Source organism: Grammomys surdaster, unplaced genomic scaffold (genome assembly GCF_004785775.1).
Source record: "Grammomys surdaster isolate TR1022 unplaced genomic scaffold, NIH_TR_1.0 216, whole genome shotgun sequence".
Classification (NCBI taxonomy): domain Eukaryota; kingdom Metazoa; phylum Chordata; class Mammalia; order Rodentia; family Muridae; genus Grammomys; species Grammomys surdaster.
This window is the reverse complement of record NW_021604661.1, coordinates 1,356,865-1,376,039: the sequence shown is the minus strand read 5'-3', so window position 1 is coordinate 1,376,039 and position 19,175 is coordinate 1,356,865. Positions and strand designations below refer to the sequence as shown.

At 45.2% G+C, this 19,175-nt stretch overlaps 2 protein-coding genes across 2 annotated transcripts in view; one reads left to right on the top strand and one right to left on the bottom strand.

Moving 5' to 3' along the window:
- Nucleotides 1–11,282, top strand: part of Fgd1 (FYVE, RhoGEF and PH domain containing 1) — a 40,002-nt gene extending 28,720 nt beyond the window's left edge. The window contains exons 9-18 of the mRNA XM_028772651.1: nt 1,880–1,938; nt 2,090–2,236; nt 2,756–2,848; nt 2,995–3,074; nt 7,375–7,405; nt 7,850–7,951; nt 8,285–8,410; nt 8,584–8,745; nt 9,556–9,699; nt 10,218–11,282. Coding sequence (XP_028628484.1) covers nt 1,880–1,938; nt 2,090–2,236; nt 2,756–2,848; nt 2,995–3,074; nt 7,375–7,405; nt 7,850–7,951; nt 8,285–8,410; nt 8,584–8,745; nt 9,556–9,699; nt 10,218–10,523 — 1,250 coding nt within the window. The 3' untranslated portion in view covers nt 10,524–11,282. The remainder of the gene's footprint in view (nt 1–1,879; nt 1,939–2,089; nt 2,237–2,755; nt 2,849–2,994; nt 3,075–7,374; nt 7,406–7,849; nt 7,952–8,284; nt 8,411–8,583; nt 8,746–9,555; nt 9,700–10,217) is intronic.
- Nucleotides 8,844–17,626, bottom strand: Tsr2 (TSR2 ribosome maturation factor). The gene is made up of 5 exons (XM_028772650.1): nt 17,523–17,626; nt 17,260–17,350; nt 13,249–13,340; nt 12,201–12,377; nt 8,844–12,008 (listed from the first exon to the last, which is right to left on the bottom strand). The coding sequence occupies exons 1-5, from the start codon at nt 17,604–17,606 to the stop codon at nt 11,874–11,876; spliced, it is 579 nt and encodes a 192-aa protein (XP_028628483.1). The 5' UTR covers nt 17,607–17,626; the 3' UTR covers nt 8,844–11,873.
- Nucleotides 17,627–19,175: the final 1,549 nt, after the last annotated feature.

Here is a 19,175-nt window from a genome sequence, read left to right as displayed (position 1 = left end):
GGAGCAAGGACAGTGTCCAAACTCATCCTTGGAGCTTAGGGAAGGCTGCTAGACATGGTAAGCTGAATCCAGAAGACTGGATGGCAGTTGGCCAAATGAAGCAAGACAGGGCATGTTTAGGGAGGTGCATATGGAGAAAGGCACAGCGGTCAATTGAAGCCAGTCACCAAGAGCTTTGAATGCTAGACAAAAGAGCTGGGTCTTTGCTGTGCTGGCAGAGTGAAACATTGACAGATTTAAGCGGAGGGGAAACAGTAAGCTGTGTGCCAGAAAGCTCCTTCTGCCTGCCAGGGTTGAAGGGGAGTTGGAGAAAGGCCCAGCACCTGAAAGGCATATGGAGACCTGAGCTGGAGCAGTGGCCATGGGATCTTTAGTACCAGAATGTGTTTGTCTTAGGAAATGGGGCTTGCTTTGCCATCCATGTGTACACATGCTTCTCCAGTACAGGCGTAAATTCTGAGGAGGGAATCTACTGTGTAGAATGGGAACCATGAAGCTGCAGCCAGACTGGAGGCAGAGGCAGAGGCAGAGATGGTTAAACCTGTGGAGGTTTATGGAGACTTGTTTCATTTTTTTCCAATTATGATACATGGTCACCATAGGAAGTATGGGGATGACAGAAAAGAAGACAGAAGTGTCTGGGGAGGGGAGGGAGTAAGAAACCACTTGTGACTTGAGCCCCATGATAACTGTTTGAGCATACTTTTTTTTAAAGATGTGTATGTTAGCAAGAATTAGGTCAGTGTATATATTCAAATTTGTATCCTTTTCCTAAGACACTCTGAACATTTCCCATATTATCAAAAACCCTACATAAGTATCATTGTTAGAGATTGATTTTCTATTATATGAGTGTGCTATAAATTCTATAACTGAGCTCCTATGGCTGACCATTTTTGTTTTAGGTTTGACAGTATTATAAAAAAAAAACACTGCAATGAAAGTATATTTATGCATAGAACCTGTGCCTATAGTCAGAACTAGGAAGACAAACAATAGAGTCTCTCCCTTCTTCCTGCCCTTCTTCCTTTCCTGGTGAACTCAAATTGGATGCAGGGCCTCTAACATACAAGGCAAATGCTCTACCACCAAGCCACATTCCCCCAACTCTTCGTTTTGCTACTGCAGGTGAGACTGCCTTATCTTTATCATCGTCTTTATCTTCGTGTGTGTGTGTGTGCCTGCGCGTGCACAAGTGCATGCGCGCGCACACACTGCGTGCATTTGAGATAGGGTCTTACCTATCATAGGCTGACCTCAAGCTGGCTGTGTATCTAAGGATGACCTTGAATTTCTGATCCTACCATCTACCTTCTGAGTGCTGGGGTTATAGGCACTCATCACCACACCCAGTTTCTGTGGTGCCAGGGATGGACCCCAGGGCCTTACACATGCTAGACGGACACTCCACCAACTGAGCATCCCCAGCCCTCTTCACTTTTAATCTTTTGTTGTTGCTGCTGCTGTTCTTTTGATTTGGTTTGAGCCCAGGATTTTGAGATCACCCAGGGGAATATCGAAAGATTCTGTCTCAAAATCAAATCAAAACAAACAACAAATAAACCCAAGAACTTATCCATAGTTCCACTAGCCAGAAACAACTGTCCAAACATGGCCATGTCCTGCCAATTAATGGTCATAATCATTTTACCAGGCTTACATTTGATTGTCTTCCAGCTAGCCCATATTTCTGCTACTGTGTTGTTAATCTGGGCAGTTTCTGATTTGAAACAATGGTCATGAACATCCTTTGAAGCTGGCATTTGCTGAGAGTCAGAGAGTGTAGTTAGGCCAGGAGGAAATATTCACGGAGTAGAGATGTCCTGCAGAGCTTCCTCTCTGTTCACCTCCCATCTGATCTTACTTCTCTGTGCCATAGAGTCTTTGGAGCTGATAGCCACAGCAGCAGAACACTCTAATGCTGCTATCCGTAAAATGGTAAGTGGCTCTTCAAGCCCTGTACTTCCTGGGCCATCCCTTTGTGGTAGCTCTGTCCTGGGACTGGTGGGGGCAGAGGGAGACTTATGACTTGAGGACATTTAAGGGGAGGTGTTGCCCACCCCAAGCTTTCCCTTTTACTCCCTGCCAGGAACGAATGCACAAGCTGCTGAAGGTCTATGAGCTGCTAGGGGGTGAGGAGGACATTGTCAGCCCCACCAAAGAGCTCATAAAAGAAGGTCATATCCTGAAGCTGTCAGCAAAGAATGGGACCACTCAAGATCGATACCTCATATTAGTAAGTGCCAGGTGTGGGCGTGTGGGTGGGCATGCCCTCAGTACATACATAACCTGGTAGTCATTCAAGAACAGAGCTCTTACCAGCTGTCCTTTCCTCCAGGCAACTACAATTTAGATATGAGTTGGCCAAGGTTGCCAACTAGGAAGTGACTCCCATGACATTTCCTTGCTCTTTTCTCATCATTGTTGTATCCAGTTTGAAATAGCTTTGTGTGTGTGTGTGTGTGTGTGTGTGTGTGTGTGTGTGTGTGTGTGTGTGTGTGTATGAGGCAGAGTTTCTCTGAATAGTAGCTGTCTTGGAACTCACTCTGTAGACCAGGCTGGCCTCAAACTCAGAAATCTGCCTGCCTCTGCCTCCCAAGTGCTAGGACTAAAGTTTTGTGCCACCACTGCCCCCCGGCAATTTGATGTATCTTTCCTCCATTTATTGCCTTACATCCTTAGCTGTAGTATGAGGGTGAGGAGACTCACCATCCACACTAAGCCCCTGTACATGCATCTCAAATCTTCTTCCTAGTTCAACGACCGCCTCCTTTACTGCGTGCCCAGGCTGCGGCTCCTTGGCCAGAAGTTTAGCGTGCGGGCACGCATTGATGTAGACGGCATGGAGGTGAGCATCGAGAAAATTGGAAATGTGGGGTGGGGCATTGGTATTGGGAGGAAGGTGTCTACTTTGACTCCAGTGTATGTGTGCATATGTGCAGGGCCCTGTGGAGCTCTGTAGGCCTCACCATGACCCTTCCCTCTTCCTTTTAGCTAAAGGAGAGCTCCAACCTCAACATGCCTCGGACGTTCCTGGTGTCAGGAAAGCAGCGCTCTCTCGAACTCCAGGCCAGGTACCTGTCCTTTCCTCCCAACTCTTTACTTCAGATATGCTGAGGCTTTCCAGGCCTAGAGATCTTTCCAGAGAAAGAATGAATACCTTTCTACAAAAGATAGGGCCTTGCTCCTCAGCTATGAGTGTGTGTGTGTGTGTGTGTGTGTAGGGGTGATTCTGAAGACAACACGTGTATATACATGGTGTGGGAAAAGGTGGTATGTCGGTCAGGAAAGCATTTTGGAGAATGAACAAACTTCAGAATGCAGGGAAGAGTGGGTTACTTAACTTTATCATGAATACCATCACAAATAGCTATCACTGAACAAACTTCAGAATGCAGGGAAGAGTGGGTTACTTAACTTTATCATGAATAACATCACAAATAGCTATCACCACACATGGGTACCATCAATCCATTTAAAAGCTGAAGAAATTGAGTTACCTTTCCTAGATCCAGCTAGCAGGATCAGAGCTGAAATTGGAGCTTAGGCCTGGTCACCTTGGCACATGGGTCCATACCATTGTCCATACTACTTTCTGAGAGTCCAGGTAAAAGTATCTAACAAGGTCCTCATCAGGGCTGCAAAGTGAGTGCACATCAGCACATGGCCTTTTCTGATAAGCTACTTGGAAGTGAGAGGTGACCAATGAGGATTGCATGGAGGCAAAGGGGAAAAGAGTTAAGCAACCTTGGGCCAGGCAGTGGTGGCACATGCCTTTAATTCCCAGCACTTGGGAGGCAGAAGCAGGAGGATCTCTCTGAGTTTGAAGCCAGCCTGGTCTACAGAGTGAGTTCCAGGATAGCTAAAGCTACATAGAGAAATACTGCCTCAAAAAACAAAACAACAAACAAACAAACAAAAAACAAGCCTAGTGGTTGGGCCTTGAAGTTCTGGGAGACAAGAGCACCTCCCTGAGGCCTGCAGTGGTACAAGAAGCAGGAAGGATCAATAGGCCCCACAAAACAGAAAACAGGACCATCTGGGGGGAGATAAGCCACAAAGACATGGTATCCGCCTAGAGTTAGGGTGCATCAGAAGAATGCTGGTTACAGAGGGGCCCTCCAAGCAGTGTTTTATTTCCTCCTAGTCTCAATAGGATAGCATGGAGAAATGACTTTGTAATCATAGTAATTGTCTGTAATTAGCTCAGGTTGGCCGTGAACTTAAAATAATCCTCTTGGCTTAGTCTCCCTACTGTTCATTTTTTTATTAAATTTTTATTTTATATATGTTGAGTACACAATAGTTGTCTTGGTTGTGAGCTACCATGTGGTTGCTAGAAACTGAACTCAAGACCTCTGTAAGAGCAGTAAATGTTCCTAACTGCCGAGCCATTTCTCCAGCCCATAGCGTTCACTTTTTTAAAAGGTTTATTTTGATTATTTTAAAATTATGTGTATGCATGTGTCTGTGCAGGGGTATGTGCATATGAGTATAGGTGGCTTTGGAGTGTGTAAGAAACAACAGGTCCATCAAAGCTAGAATTATAGGCAGTTGTCAACTCCGGGACATGGGTTGTGACAACTGAACTTGAGTCCCCTACATGAGCCATCTCCAGCCAATTACATTTTTTTCTTGAGTCAGGGTCTTACTATGCAGCCCTGGCAGGCCTAGAACTTGCTTATGCAGAACAGGCTAGCCTCAGATTCACAGAGATCCACTTGCCTTTGCCTCCAGAGTGCTGGGATTAAAGGCACATACCACCACACCCAACTCCACTAGTTGTTTTTTAAATTAATTGTTTATTTATTAAAATTTTTAAATGTTTATAAGTATCTTGCTTGCATGTATGTCTGGTAATATGTACAGACAAGGTGCCTGAAGAGGCCAGAAGATGGTGTTAGATACCATGGAACTAGAGTTGGTTGTGAAGTTGGGTGCAGGGAATTGATTCAGGGTCCTCTAGAAGAATATCAAGTGGTCTTAACTGCTGAGCTAGCTCTCTAGCCTCTTAAAAAACTTTAATGAAAAATTTCTGTTGTGGTGGTTTCTGCCTGTAATCCCACCATTTGAAAGGCTGGGGCAGGGAGATTGCCAGAAAATTCAAGGCAAGACTGAGATAGAATATGAGACTTTGTTTAAAAAAACAAAAACAAACAAAAAAATCCAAGAGGAATGGATTAATTTTAAATATACAAAAAAACAGAAATAAAAACCCAAAAAGTATGATAAGCACCCATGATCTTTTTGGTTTTTCAAGACAGGGTTTCTCTGTGTATCTCTGGCTGTCCTGGAACTCACTCTGTAGACCAGGCCGGCCTTGAAAGCACCCATAATCTTAAATATAGCTTAGCTAGTTCTTATCTTGGCAATTTATAGAATCAGCTGAGAACTTTAAAAATACTGATACCTGGTCTCCATCCCCAAAGATTCCAATTTAATTGGTCTGCGAGTATTCTCAACAAAGCTCCTCAGGTGAATTGATGTACACCAGGACTTAGAGCCATTGATTTAAGAGCCAATAACTACAGATAGAAGCAGAGAACTCACCTAGCATGCTTAAGGACCTGGGTCCCATTGACAGAACTTCTCTTCTTCAATGCACAAGACAGCTATTGACATTTTTTGGTTTGGTTTGGAACATTTTCCCCCAGGCCATCCTTGGAACTCCTAAGTTCAGATGGTCCTCCTGACTTACTCTCTTGAGTAACAAATATGAACTTAGTGTGGGTGTTAGGAACTGAACTCTGCAATATTACCTGCCCTTTACCACTGAGCCCTTTCAATGACTTTTAAATTTATTTATTCTCTGTATGTGAGTACACTGTAGCTGTCTTTAGACACACCAGAGGAGAGCATTGGATCCCAGTACATCTAGTTGTGACCCACCATGTGTTGCTGGGAATTGAACTTGGGACTTCTGGAAAAGCAGTCAGTGCTCTTAACTGCTGAGCTGTCTCTCCAGCTCCCTTCAGTGACTTTTAAATACATTTCAAAATAAGTAAAGCCTTGCCATACATATCCCTCCTCTAGAATCGGGCATTAGTAGGAAATCATTAACTATAGTTTAGTACTTGTTTCAGTATCACTTCCACACCCTTTTCTTGGCAGATTCTGCATAGTGAAATGCATAGGTCTTAAGAATACCCACAGATGGCTGGGCGGTGGTGGTGCATGCCTTTAATCCCAGCACTTGGGAGGCAGAGGCAGGTGGATTTCTGAGTTCAAGGCCAGCCTGGTCTACAGAGTGAGTTCCAGGACAGCCAGGGCTACACAGAGAAACCCTGTCTCGGAAAAAAAAAATACCACAGATGAGCTTTGACAAACATTTGATTACAATGAACATTCAAGCCTGGTGGCGGCGGCACACACCTTTAATCCCAGCACTTGGGAGGCAGAGACAGGTGGATTTCTGAGTTCGAGGACATCCCGAGCTACACAGAGAAACCCTGTCTCGAAAAAACAAAAACAAAAAACAAAAAAACAATGAACATTCAAATAAGCATTCATTAGTACATGTGCATGTATGTTGCAAATGCTGGAGAAGGACCTTGCATGCCAGGTAAGCGCTCAGCCACTAACTTGTATCCCTACATCCCTAAATAGTGACTGAACATCATAACTTGTTTCACATCCTTACTTTTTTCACACGGTGGTCCTAACGATACAGTTAGACGTGGAAGGGAAATAAGAGTCCAGATGGGAGATGGCAAAGTAAGGGGTCTTATTCCTAGGGCTGGTTGACAAGTTTGCACTAGGGCAAAGGCCTTGGAGAACACAAGGGTTCTAGAAGGGTTCTCTAGAAGCAGCAGAGAAGAGCAAAAGGACGTTGGAGTACAAATTGTAGCAGACATCATGCTGAGCAGGCTACATAATCCTCTTAGTGATGCTCAGAACACAGATAAGCACCCAGCTTCATGAAATAAAAATAAAAAAACACTGGCTCCTTTTGCAAAGTTGACATGTTAGCGGTCGGATATAGTTTTCGGATATAGTTTCATATATGCTCCATACTCTTACATATGCTTCGTCTTTATCCCTCTGAGACCTAGTACCTCCCTTTGGAAACCTTTCTTAAAAGCCCCACTCAAACATAGGCTGAGGTTGGTCCCCTTCTCTGGACTCCTTAGTCTTCATTTTCCTCTAGAGTCAGCACTGATTTCCCCTTGTATTGTCCCTGTCAGTCTCCTATAGTGTACCATGAGCTCCTTGATTGGAAGACATTGTTGAATAAACACAGGTTATATGACTTGTTTAAGGCTACATAAAGTGAACATGTGTACTGATGCCTAGGTCCTGTAACTCTTAAAATACCATTCAGATTGCTTTTTATTGACCTGTCTAACTCAATGCCATTCTTTTCTCCCCTGCAAGGACTGAGGAAGAGAAGAAAGACTGGGTCCAGGTAACACCCAAGGCTTTGTGGTAGGGGTCTAGAAGGGTATTAACAAGTCTCTTAGGGGCTGATAATAGTTAAAAATAAACAGAACAGGCCTGGACACCAGCCTTCCACAGATGCTATTATCACCCTCTTACCGATAAGCAAGCCAAGTCCTGAGGTCAGATAAAACATTTAGGAAGTCAGCTCCTTTGAACCAAGCTTTGTAAAAGCTTGCACCCAGCCAGCAGCCAGGAAGGCCTTCTGAGGTTTTCCAGCCTCCACTCCCCTTCCCACATTTGATAATTACCAGTCATGGACCTGAATTTAGGGAGGGATTTTCTCAATCATGTGTGGCAGGGACAGAGCTGGGCCTAGAAGTCCAGGTTAAGGCATAGGAAGGTGTGGTGAGGGCGGAGATAGGTTGTCGTGGAGTGATCTGACCTCTCATTTCTCACACCTCTTCACCAGGCTATCAACTCCACCCTCCTGAAGCATGAACAGACCCTGGAGACTTTCAAACTGTTGAACTCAACAAACAGAGATGATGAAGATACTCCCCCTAACTCTCCAGTAAGAGTCCTACTCTTCTCCAGTATTGGGATCCCCTTGAAGCTCCATGTTCCCACCTTTTTCTTGAGATGATCTTTTCCTTTTCCCAGAAAATAGGGACTAGAGAGACAGTGCAGGCAGGCCCTCAGAAGCCGTCTTCTGCTAGTAGGGCTGCAGATTGCACCCCAGAAAGTGAAGTGACTTACCTCCAATAATAGTATGGTGGGGCAGAGCCAGACTTGTATATGCACTCCCCAACCTCATGATGCTTTAAGTCTCAGAGCCAGGACAAGGTGGGCTGGCTGGACTGGGTTGAGGAACTGTCTCTGACCTGGGCCATTACCCTCCCCCTAGAACGTTGATCTTGGGAAGAGGGCACCTACGCCTATCCGGGAAAAGGAAGTCACCATGTGCATGCGCTGCCAGGAGCCCTTCAATTCCATCACCAAACGCAGGCACCACTGCAAGGCCTGTGGGCATGTGAGTGTTGGGAGGCAGGGGCAGAGCTAAGGTGGGGACAGGCTGATATCCTAAAAGCCCACTTCTGATGGGGTACCCTCCAAGGAGGAGGCTGCAAGTTGGCTGTGGTAATTGATACACTGAAGAGAAAAGGCAAAGGCAATCAAGCTGTTCATGCCCACTTGCTGCCCCAGGTGGTTTGTGGGAAATGCTCTGAGTTCCGAGCCCGACTCATCTATGACAACAATCGTTCCAACCGTGTGTGCACTGATTGCTATGTGGCCTTGCATGGAACACCTGGGAGCAGTCCAGCCTGTAGCCAGCATACACCCCAGCGCAGGAGGTCCATCCTAGAGGTAAGAGCTAGGTTCCTAACCACAGGCCCCAAAGTGCCCTAGTTACTGACCCAGGGTAAGCACACATTAATCAGGTGATCCAGACTTGAGACAATGAGTTTGGAAGGGTTAAAAGGGTAATCTTTATTAAAGAACTTTATACTTTATACACTTAACTCTTAACAACCCATACCCTTATCCTTAGTTTACATATGAGGAAACTAAGCCCAGAGAGGGTATTTAACTAAGTTGCACAACCAGAAAAACACTATCGTTTAGGACCACAAATATATACATATTTGGGGTGATTGTTATTTTAAATAAAACCAAAGTATCCCAAATGTAAGGGAGCTTACTCTGTACCAGAACTATTTTAAATGCCTTGCTTATGCTAATTTCAATCTCATAAACACCCTCTGTGCTTTTTTCACAAATCCTGCACTTTCATCTATTGTTAGGATTCTGAGACAGATGGTGTTAACCACCCACTCATCCCATTAATCACAACATTAGAAGGACTTTCTCAGAGCAGGCAATGAATATATAATGAAAGATGAAAAAAGGGTTAGCTGTGAGTGTCCCTAAGCCTGAAGAGTGTCTGGCCAGCATTTCACTGTCCCCACTGAGATCTGTACAGCCCTTATACTAGTTGTTAGCAGCCAAACCTCACTTTGCTTATCTCAGTGACAAAGGCTAAATCATTTCAGCTGTGAATTTCATAGTTTGGCTACCCTTGTCTGAGACATAGTCCATACACTGTGGGGCTATTTAAGCCAAGAGCAAAAACTTCCATCAACATTGATGTACCCTGTCCTGTGTCTCTGATTACAGAAACAGGCCTCTGTGGCTGCTGAGAACAGTGTCATCTGCAGCTTCCTGCACTACATGGAGAAGGGTGGGAAAGGATGGCACAAGGCATGGTTTGTGGTTCCTGAGAATGAACCCTTGGTGCTGTACATCTATGGAGCCCCTCAGGTATGTATCCCACTCCTTCAGGTTTTTCCAGCCATCTGATAAAGCTGGGATGCCACTTTTCTGTATGCCTTGTCCTTCAAGGACAGGGTGAGCCTAGCAAAGGGGAAAAGTAAAACTCCTATCCTTGTGTGACAGAGTAGGTAGGTAGAAGAGTTTAGAGGCCAAGGTATGGGGAAAATGAGGGTGAGGTGGGAAGTCTGGCTTTCTGGAGAAAACAGGAGTAGAGACAGGCACCTCTAGGTCTGACATTAAGTAGAACAGAAAAGGCAGACAGAGGAACTAGCCAAAGGACTGAATCTATAATAGTAAAGACTAGCAGTTGATTTGGCCATGGGAGGAGATAGCCATGTAAACCAGCCTGCCTTCTAGTCCCAGTTCAGACATCTTCCTGTTCATAACAGTGAAGGCAGTGTTCTTCAGCAGAGGGAAATGCAGAACAGAACAAAGTTGTTTGACTGGACAGAGGATACTGTCTAGCCCCTAGATGACACTAGCTCTCTGTCACCCCCCCTCTCCAGGATGTGAAAGCCCAGCGCAGCCTGCCCCTCATTGGCTTTGAGGTGGGGCCTCCTGAGGCAGGGGAGCGGCCAGACAGAAGGCATGTCTTCAAGATCACACAAAGCCACCTAAGCTGGTACTTCAGCCCAGAGACAGAAGAACTCCAGCGGCGCTGGATGGCTGTGCTCGGCAGGGCGGGCCGTGGGGACACATTCTGCCCAGGGCCCACACTGTCTGAGGACAAGGAGATGGAGGAGACACCAGTGGCAGCCTCAGGAGCCACTGCTGAACCTCCTGAAGCCTCCCAGACCCGAGACAAGACCTAGAGGGTTTGGGGGTAACTGGGAGTTCCTGCCCCACACTCCAGCTGCCCATGTCCAATTGGGGGCTCCAGCCCACTCCCAATGCAGTCAATACTTGAATTCCCATCAAGGGCACTTTCAATCCCGAATGCTGGGTCTTGGGTTTTTTAATTCATCTTTTCACAAAATGTGGGCTTTTTAAAAAAAACTATTCCTACATTTTTTAAATCCCTGTCCCCAGGGAGGGCAGGAGCTAATTGCTAGACTCACTTGAATTAGTCTGTTTCCTTCCAGTACCCTACAAATCCTACATCCACCTGATTACCCACAAAAGTACCAGAGGCAGGAGACCTGGATCCAAGTGCCAGTTCTGCTACTGACCCTGGGACCCCAACCCCCCTTTCCTCTTCAGCCAGTGTCTTCACATGTATGACTTGGGGTGGTGACTAGACCCTTCTTGCCTTTCCCATGGCTTATAGCTTCTACCTAGCCCCAAAGCAATCCAGTATTTTATCGTCCAGATCCATGGCAGGGCCACTGGGCAGGACGGGAATGGGGGAGGGGGGAGGACAATGGATACTGTTTTTTAAAGAAAAATACAGTTTATTTCAGGCGTACAGTAACTTTCAGAGCACTGCTATGGTCCGTCCGTTTGTCCAAAGTCCCAGGCTACTAAGGGAGATGGGAGGATGCAGAAACTACTCTTAACGAATTTTGAAGCTCAGCTCTCAGAAAGCTGATTCCAAGACTAAATCATGGATTAAACGAGAAAGTGTTATGTTATTAAGGTCTTAAGCCTCATCCCTGGACTTAAAACAGCCCATCTTTCCCAAGTTCACCACTTTTAGTCAAATCCTTCAAACTCTCAAGGGTATTCAAGTGGGGAACATTCCCAGGAGTATGCAAATCCTGGGCAGGGTGAGGGTTGCTCTGTGGGAGGTCAGGGTGGGGACATTGGGGAAGGTAGAGATGACTACATCTCTCTTCCAACTGTATGTTTATCTCACAATTGCCAATCCAGCCAGCCTACCAGTCCTTTGAACAAATGTGGAATTCCAGTCCTTTCAACAAATGTACCTGCCTACTTTCCACATCCACAGTTACCACCCATCTTCACATCCATTGCACTATGCTGGGAAACCTGTCTCATCTCTCATATGGTACCTTTAAGATTCAAGGGGCTGGAATAGGTTGAAGGTCATCAACCCCACAACCAAGGACTCTAGGGCTTTACTTCCCCTGAAGGGAAGGGCAGGGGAACAAAGAAGGGATAGTTTCCAGAACAGAAGTGTATAGCCCCCCCTCCACAAAACAGCTCCTATAAGTCTCTCATAACACGTAACAAACAAGGGCCCAAAACATGTACTGCCCTGCTCATTTCTTTCTCCGGACAATGGTCCAACCATCTTCAACTATATCCTCTTCCTTAATAGTCTGGGGGTCTGGACCAGAGGGTTGAGGCTGGGGGCAGACCTCATCCGTTGTGGCCCCATCATTAGTAGCTGTCACCTGGAAGGAAAATACAAGAGAAATCACTAAGTACATTACCCAGGCTCTACTCCCAAGTTTTCCATGACTATGTGAGCTATCCTTGAAAATACCACCACCATCTACAACCCTGTGAATCTAGCCACTCTTCCAGAAAATTAAAAACATTTGGGGACACCCCACCGCCACCACCAGTACAGGCACCTCTTTTACCTCCATTTCTTCCACGCTGTCCACATCATCTTCAGCCACATCAGTTTCTTTGGCTGTCTTAACTGGAGTAGCTGTGACTTTGCACATTTTTTGGTTGATGTGAGAAGTCATCTCCTGAAGAGCGGCCCCATCACCCTTCTGGAAGTGGTGGAACATGGTCTGTAGCTGCTGGCTCACCTACCAAGGAAATATCCAACCAGCTTAGATTTTTTCAGACAATACCATAAAACCAGCCTGTTTACAGCAGAGTAAGGGGAGTGGGTTGGAATTCACAGAACTCTTTTCTCCCTAAGAAGTTCATCCAAGCAGCGGGGCACAGTATGGATGCAGATAAATATGACACCTCATAGGCAGGAGAATTTTGTGTTTGAGGTCAGCTTGGCCTCAGTAACAAACTGTCACTAAAACAACAGCTGGGAGTGCTGATGCATCTTTAATCCCAGCACTCAGTAGGCAGAGGCAAGCAGATCTCTGAGATGAAGGCTAGCCTGGTCTACATGGCAAGTTCTGGGACATAATAAGACCCTGTCTCAAGAAAAAAAACTAACAACAAAGTTCAATGAAGCAACCACAATTCAAGGGCTTGAGTGAGGGTGTGAAGCCTTGAATGAGGGCCTCCTGGAAAAGAAGGTACTAGAATTGACTAAGTGGTACACAGCTGCAATCCCAGTACTTGGGAGGCTGAGGCACACTGATGCTATGAATTTGAGGTTGCCTGGGCTACACAGTACATTTCAGGCTACCCATGCTAGAGAGTAAAACACTGTCCCCCAAAAAGAAAGGGACTGAAGATGTAAAATGAAAAATGATCTCACTAGGGTGAGCAGTGTTGATCAGAATAGGATTGGATTTTGATCCAACTCATCTGGTGGGCTATGGGGAAAATACCTCGTTGAGAATGATCTAAAGAGGGAAATAAAGGTAATGTTTGAAAATGCAATAGGGAATGTTGTCTACACCTCAAGAAAAGAATGACCACAATAACCTTGTCCTGAACAGACAGGAGAAAGAGCAGGCAGGGGGCTGGCAGTGGTCTCCATAAGCTCACCTGCGGCAGACTCCCATCTTCCACAACTGTATCAAACTCAGTGGTCAGTAGCTCCCCTAGGAAATCTTCTATCTCTTCCAGCTCCAAGTCACCTAAATAGGAAAGGACAGAACCCTTTAGCCAAAGGCCAACTTCACCAGCCCTGACCATTCAATACCTGCCTGCTACATGTGGTATTCTAACTGGCCTCAGGTCGAGGCAACCTTGAGCAAGCTGCTCCTCTCAGAGCCTCCGGGGTGGGGTCTGTTGGGAGGACTCGTTTAACATACGTGGCACGAGGGAGATGAGATCCCTATTATTAATTTGCACCACTTTACAGCTGAAGTATTGAAATATGGAGACCCTTCACAACTGTGGTTCCACTAATACAGGAGTCCAGAGACTCAAGGGCAATGGGTAAGAAGAAATGGACATGAGACTTCATTGCTTTTTAGTGCCAGGGATCAACCCCGGGGTCAAGCACATGCTGGGCAAACAACCACTGAGCTACACCCTCAACTGGATGCACTACTTTCAAAAGTGAAATCATAACCTCAATACTGCCTTCAGACTTTGGAGCTCAGTTATCTTATGGGCCCATGGTCTGTCTTTCCTAAATGAAAGATGAGCTTTCTTTTCCCTATATGCCTTCTCCCAGACATAACTCTTCCACTCTTCTACTTTTACCTGCTGTTCAAATCTTACAGCCTCAAAATTTGTCTGCCACTCAGGTTAATTATGGTCCAGATGTTAGACAAGGTGCTTCAAGTCCCCATATCCAAAGCCAGGTTTATTATCCTGCCTTCCAAAGCCGCATCTCATCCTCCAAGTTTCCTCTATCCAATGGCAGGCTGCCACTCATCATAAATCTCTTTTCCAAACCCCTTCTATGAACAAATACTCTCTTTTCCCTGACCATTGCCATTGTCCTACATTAGACCTTATTTTCTACACCAACTACTTTTTGAATTTTCTAGCTAGCAAACACCATCCTATTACTTACCTTAGAATCTGCCCATGAATTTTATCACCTATTGTGAAATTTGCCTTTGGGAAATATTTTGCTGCATTTCAAGGGTTGTTTTGTTTTTATAACAAGTATATAGCCCAGACTAGCATCAAACTCACTGTATAGTACAGGGTTAGCCTGGAATTCCTCCTAGTGATTGATGATCCTCCTGCCTTTACCTCCCTAGTGCTAAGATTACAGGCATGAATCACCATGCCTGGTTAATGTGGCTCTAGGGGTTGAACCCAGGGCCTCTTACGTTAGATAAGTACTGTACCAACTGCACTAGATTCCCAGCTCAATTTTGCTGAGTTTTACGGGAGGATCGTCATGAAAAGCTAATGGAAAACAGAGTCAGGGCCAAGCAGTGGTGGCACACGCCTTTAATCCCAGCACTTGAGAGGCAGAGGCAGGTGGATTTCTGAGTTCGAGGTCAGCTTGGTCTACAGAGTGAGTTCCAGGACAGCCAGGGCTACACAGAGAAACCCTGTCTCGAAAAACCAAAAAGAAAGAAAGAAAACAGAGTCAGGATGGATGGCACACACCTGTAACCCTGCACTCAGGAAAATGAGGGGTAAGGAACATAAATTCCATGGCACCCTGGGCTATAGAAGGAAATAGTGTCTCCAATTACTACTATCTCCTCCTCCTCCTCCTCTTCTTCTTCTACTACTACTAAGAATAAAACAGCAGCTAGAGGAAAAAAGCTTATGTAATTTGACTAGAGAAACTTTTTTCTTTATTGAACATCTAATGAGACAAGTCTTTTATAGCTTGAATTTTACAGACACTGGCCTTGTATCTCTATAAGCAAAGTCACAGAAGGCCTTTTACCTCTTACCCTTTACAGTTAGGGTGTCTCTACATGTGTGCGCACATCTCTCTCACACACACCCACCCCATTCTCTACTATTCCATCCCCTTACTATAATGCACTTATCTCCTCAACTCCTTGAGTGTGTGCTTTATCATCTCTACCTAGTTCTCCCTTTCCACTCCTTAAGCCTCACCCCAATCACCACTTGTAAGAAGGCTTCTTACTGGCCAGTGGTGGCATGCACACCTTTAATTCCAGCACTTGGGAGGCAGACACAGGTAGATCTCTGAGTGTAAGGCCAGCCTAGTCAAGAGAGAGAAGAGTTCTAGAATAGTCAGGGCTACGCAGAGAAATCCTGTCTCAAAAGGGAAAAAAATACAAACCAAACCAAAAAGGCTTCTCCTCAGGCTCAGATAACTGAAGAATTCTGAGCGCCTCTTTATCATAACACATCCTACCCAATATTAGAGCTATTCATTTACTTACCTGAAATCACTCATTAAATTGTAAATGTTGAGCTGTGACTCTGCCTAATACTAATCCTCAAAACTAGGATATACTTCTACTAAGTCCTCTTGTTCTCTTATATCCCACAAAGACAAAATGTAGGTGTACAAGTTTGCTATAGAAGTAGCTACATGTGGTTACTGAGCACAAGCACTTAGAATGTGGCTGGTCACAATTAAGGCATGCTAAGATGGGCTGGAGAGATGGATCAGAGGCTAAGAGTACTGACTGAGTTCAATTTCCAGCAACCACATAATGGCTCACAATCATCTGTAATGGGATACCTCTTCTGAGTTGTCTGAAGACAGTGACAGTATACCCATATACATGAAATAAATAAATCTTTAAAAAAAAAAAAAGAAAGAAGAGGCTGGTCCTCTTTACAAACTAAGACTTTCAAAATTTGAAAATTTAATACTAAAAGTGTGGAAAGTGCTTAATTCTTATGACACACTTGGAAGAGGATTTTTGTTATATTTATTTCATGTGTATGTTTTTGCTTGCATGGATGTCTGTGCACTATGTGTGTGCCTGAAGACCACAGAGGGCAGAAGATGCTATCAGATTCCCTGGAACTGGAGTCATAGATAGCTATGAGACACCATGTGGGCACTGGGAACCAAACCCAGGTCCTCTGCAAGAACAAATGTTCTTAACTGCTGAGGCGTCATTCCAGCCCTAATTTACTTATTTGTTAATTACATGTATATGCACATGTGTGCAGATGAGGAACACTTTGGATCCTCTGGAGCTGGAGTTACAGGTGGTTGTGAGCTGCCAGACATGCATGCTGGGAATCCAACTCAGGTCCTCTGGAAGAGCAGGAAGCACTTTTAATAGTTGAACATCTCTCCAGCCCCTTTTTTTTATCATAAGGACAATTTTTGGGTACGGAGCTTGGAACTCAGAGCAATTCCCCTGTCTCAGTCTCCTTGGTGCTAGAATTACAAATATGCCCCATATGCTAGGCCTTGGATATGAATTTAATAACACTATAATATTTGCTTCTTTCATTCATTTATTCATTTGTGGTAGTGTGGGTGGTGTAGAGCCTCGAAAGCACTTCCATTGAGCTATTATCTCCAAGTCTTTATATATATATATTTATTATGAGACAAGGTCGTGGTGAAATTGTTCAGGCTAGTTTTGAACTTGAGGTCCTTTTGCCTCAGGAAAAAAAAATATTTTATCAAAGGTACTGCTTTTAGTTTTGGTGGAGTCAGGGTTGGAACCCAGGGACATGAGCAGACTAGGAAAGTGCTCTACCACTGGGCTACATTCCTCCACCAACAATTTTAAAATTATACTTACTTGTGTAGGGAGAGTCAGAGGACACCTTAAGTGAGTCAGTTCTCTCCTTCCATGTGGTCCCAGCTACCCAATTAGGATCATTATGCTTGTCTGCCTTTGTCCACAAAGCTGTCCTGCCCCGCCCCCCTCCATCCAGCAATTTTAAGTTACAAGATATGGCTTGAATCGTCGGATCTTTCCATAACCATTTTAGAAACTAGGAAAATTGACTCTCTGGAAGGTAAAATGTGTTCTCAATAACAGCATTATTGAGTGTCATTGCCTCCAAAGCACTCTAAAAACACAATTGTGATTCCCAAAGTCACGATTCATTCATCAAACGCGGGCTCTGGCTCGAGGCTCCGCCACTCCACACTGCGACGGACAGACAGCAACATCTCACACTCACCATTGGCGATGAAGTAATCCTCCACTGCACCCCCCAGCCACTCGGCCTTTTCCTGGGTGTGCACGCCCCCGAAGCCATTCTCCACAGCGATCTGTGAACACAGGCCCAAGCCAACCATGACAACATGGAAACCAGAATGGCGTGGCCTGCCCTGGCCTGGGAGTCTGCCGCTTGTGCGGCGCAGCCATGGCTCTGGCACCTCGCCTGGCCAGTTTCTATTTTGTCCCAGCCCTAATCGTGACCCCCGCCAAGACCTCACTTACCTGTAAAGCTGGCCAAGCCTCCAGCGCAGTGCGGATGGCAGCTCCGAAGAGCACTCGCACCTCTTCCCCAGCGCCCGCCATCATCCGTTTAGATCACGTGGCTCCCAGGACGCCCAATCGCACAGCCGACCTCGCCAGGCAAAAGGAGCCAAAAGCAGATTCTCAAAACGCAGTTTAGTTTTCTCACGATCTGGCAGCAAGACCAGAACAGTGGAAAATGCCATCAGTGGTAGATGCTACCACTTACCACAGTAAATCCTAATAATTAAAGGAGAACCTGGAGCAGAGTACTTAGGAAGCATAGCTGAAATAAAGAGGAAAGGAAAATAGAGAGAAGCGAGAAAACCTTATATTTGCGAGGCCCAGCAGGTAATGGCAATTGCCCTCAAGCCTGAAGAACTGAGTTCAGTCCGTGAGTCCCACAGGATGGAACGAGAGAACCGACTTCTTTCTTTCTTTCTTTCTTTCTTTCTTTCTTTCTTTCTTCCTTCCTTCCTTCCTTCCTTCCTTCCTTCCTTCCTTCCTTCCTTCCTTCCTTCTAAGGGCTTATCAGGATGACCAAAATATCTGAGCCAACTTCCCTGTCCTAGCCCACAAAAACGATTTCTCCAATTTTCCCTCACCTCCATGTGTGTCATGGCATGCACACGCACATGCGATCGCACACACAATAAATAAGTGTAATTTAAAAATTTAAAACTACATTTCAGATGGGCAGTGGTTGCATATGTCTTTGATCCCAGCACTTGGGAGGCAAAGGCTGGAAGATCTCTGTGAGTTCGAGGCCAGCATGGTCTACAATGAGTTCTAGGAGATCCAGGACAGTTACTACAGAAAAACCTTGTCTCAAAAGACAAACAAGAAGGAGGAAGAGGAAGAAGAGGAAGAGGAAGATTTAAAAATGCATTTTAAGCCGAGCGGTGGTGGCGCGCGCCTTTAATCCCAGCACTTGGGAGGCAGAGGCAGGCGGATTTCTGAGTTCGAGAGTTCGAGGCTAGCCTGGTCTACAGAGTGAGTTCCAGGACAGCCAGGGCTACACAGAGAAAAAAAAAAGAACACTACAGTCAACAGCAGCAGAATATACATTTTACTGTCATTAGTACAGTATTTTTGTCTTCTCTCTCACAACTTGAAATGACTACTTTCTCCAGACTTCCTGAGGAGGTACAGGTAAAGGAACTATTAATTCCTCAGATGGGAGGAGAAAGACCACTGACCCAAATCATCATGGCCAAATTAAATAAAGCAAGTAATTAATGAAAACAAGTTTTTAAATTCCTGTACACAGTCTGCCTCCCCCTAAAGTGGGGTCCAAGAGGTCAGCATTGGATGTGAAAAAATCAAGGTGTTTATAGTTCAGGGGTAGGGGTTTCCAAGTGGGGGGAAATAGGAGGGGTTACAGGAGCATAACATATATAAGTATAATATAACAAGTTAATCATAACAATCTCCTTGAACAAAGGACGTGATTGTAAGGTACTCATAAGGTAATCGTAATAACAGGTGCTCAGAACAATGGTTTGGAAACAAAGGTAGGGTTGCAAGATGGTTATAAACAACTTTTGAAAGAAAGGCATGGTTGCCATATCCTGGAACAGGCAGTACACGGCCATTTGTAGTTAAAATTACAGGTGGGGCAAAGCCCAATTCTTC

Bases quoted from the DNA above. Each gene is read 5' to 3' on its own strand.
- Tsr2 (XM_028772650.1), bottom strand. From the start codon at position 17,606: ATGATGGCGGGCGCTGGGGAAGAGGTGCGAGTGCTCTTCGGAGCTGCC. The intron at 17,351-17,522 runs GTAAGTGAGGTC...CTGTGTTCACAG, and splicing joins AGGCTTGGCCAGCTTTACAG to ATCGCTGTGGAGAATGGCTT. The intron at 13,341-17,259 runs GTGAGTGTGAGA...TTTCCTATTTAG, and splicing joins GGATTACTTCATCGCCAATG to GTGACTTGGAGCTGGAAGAG.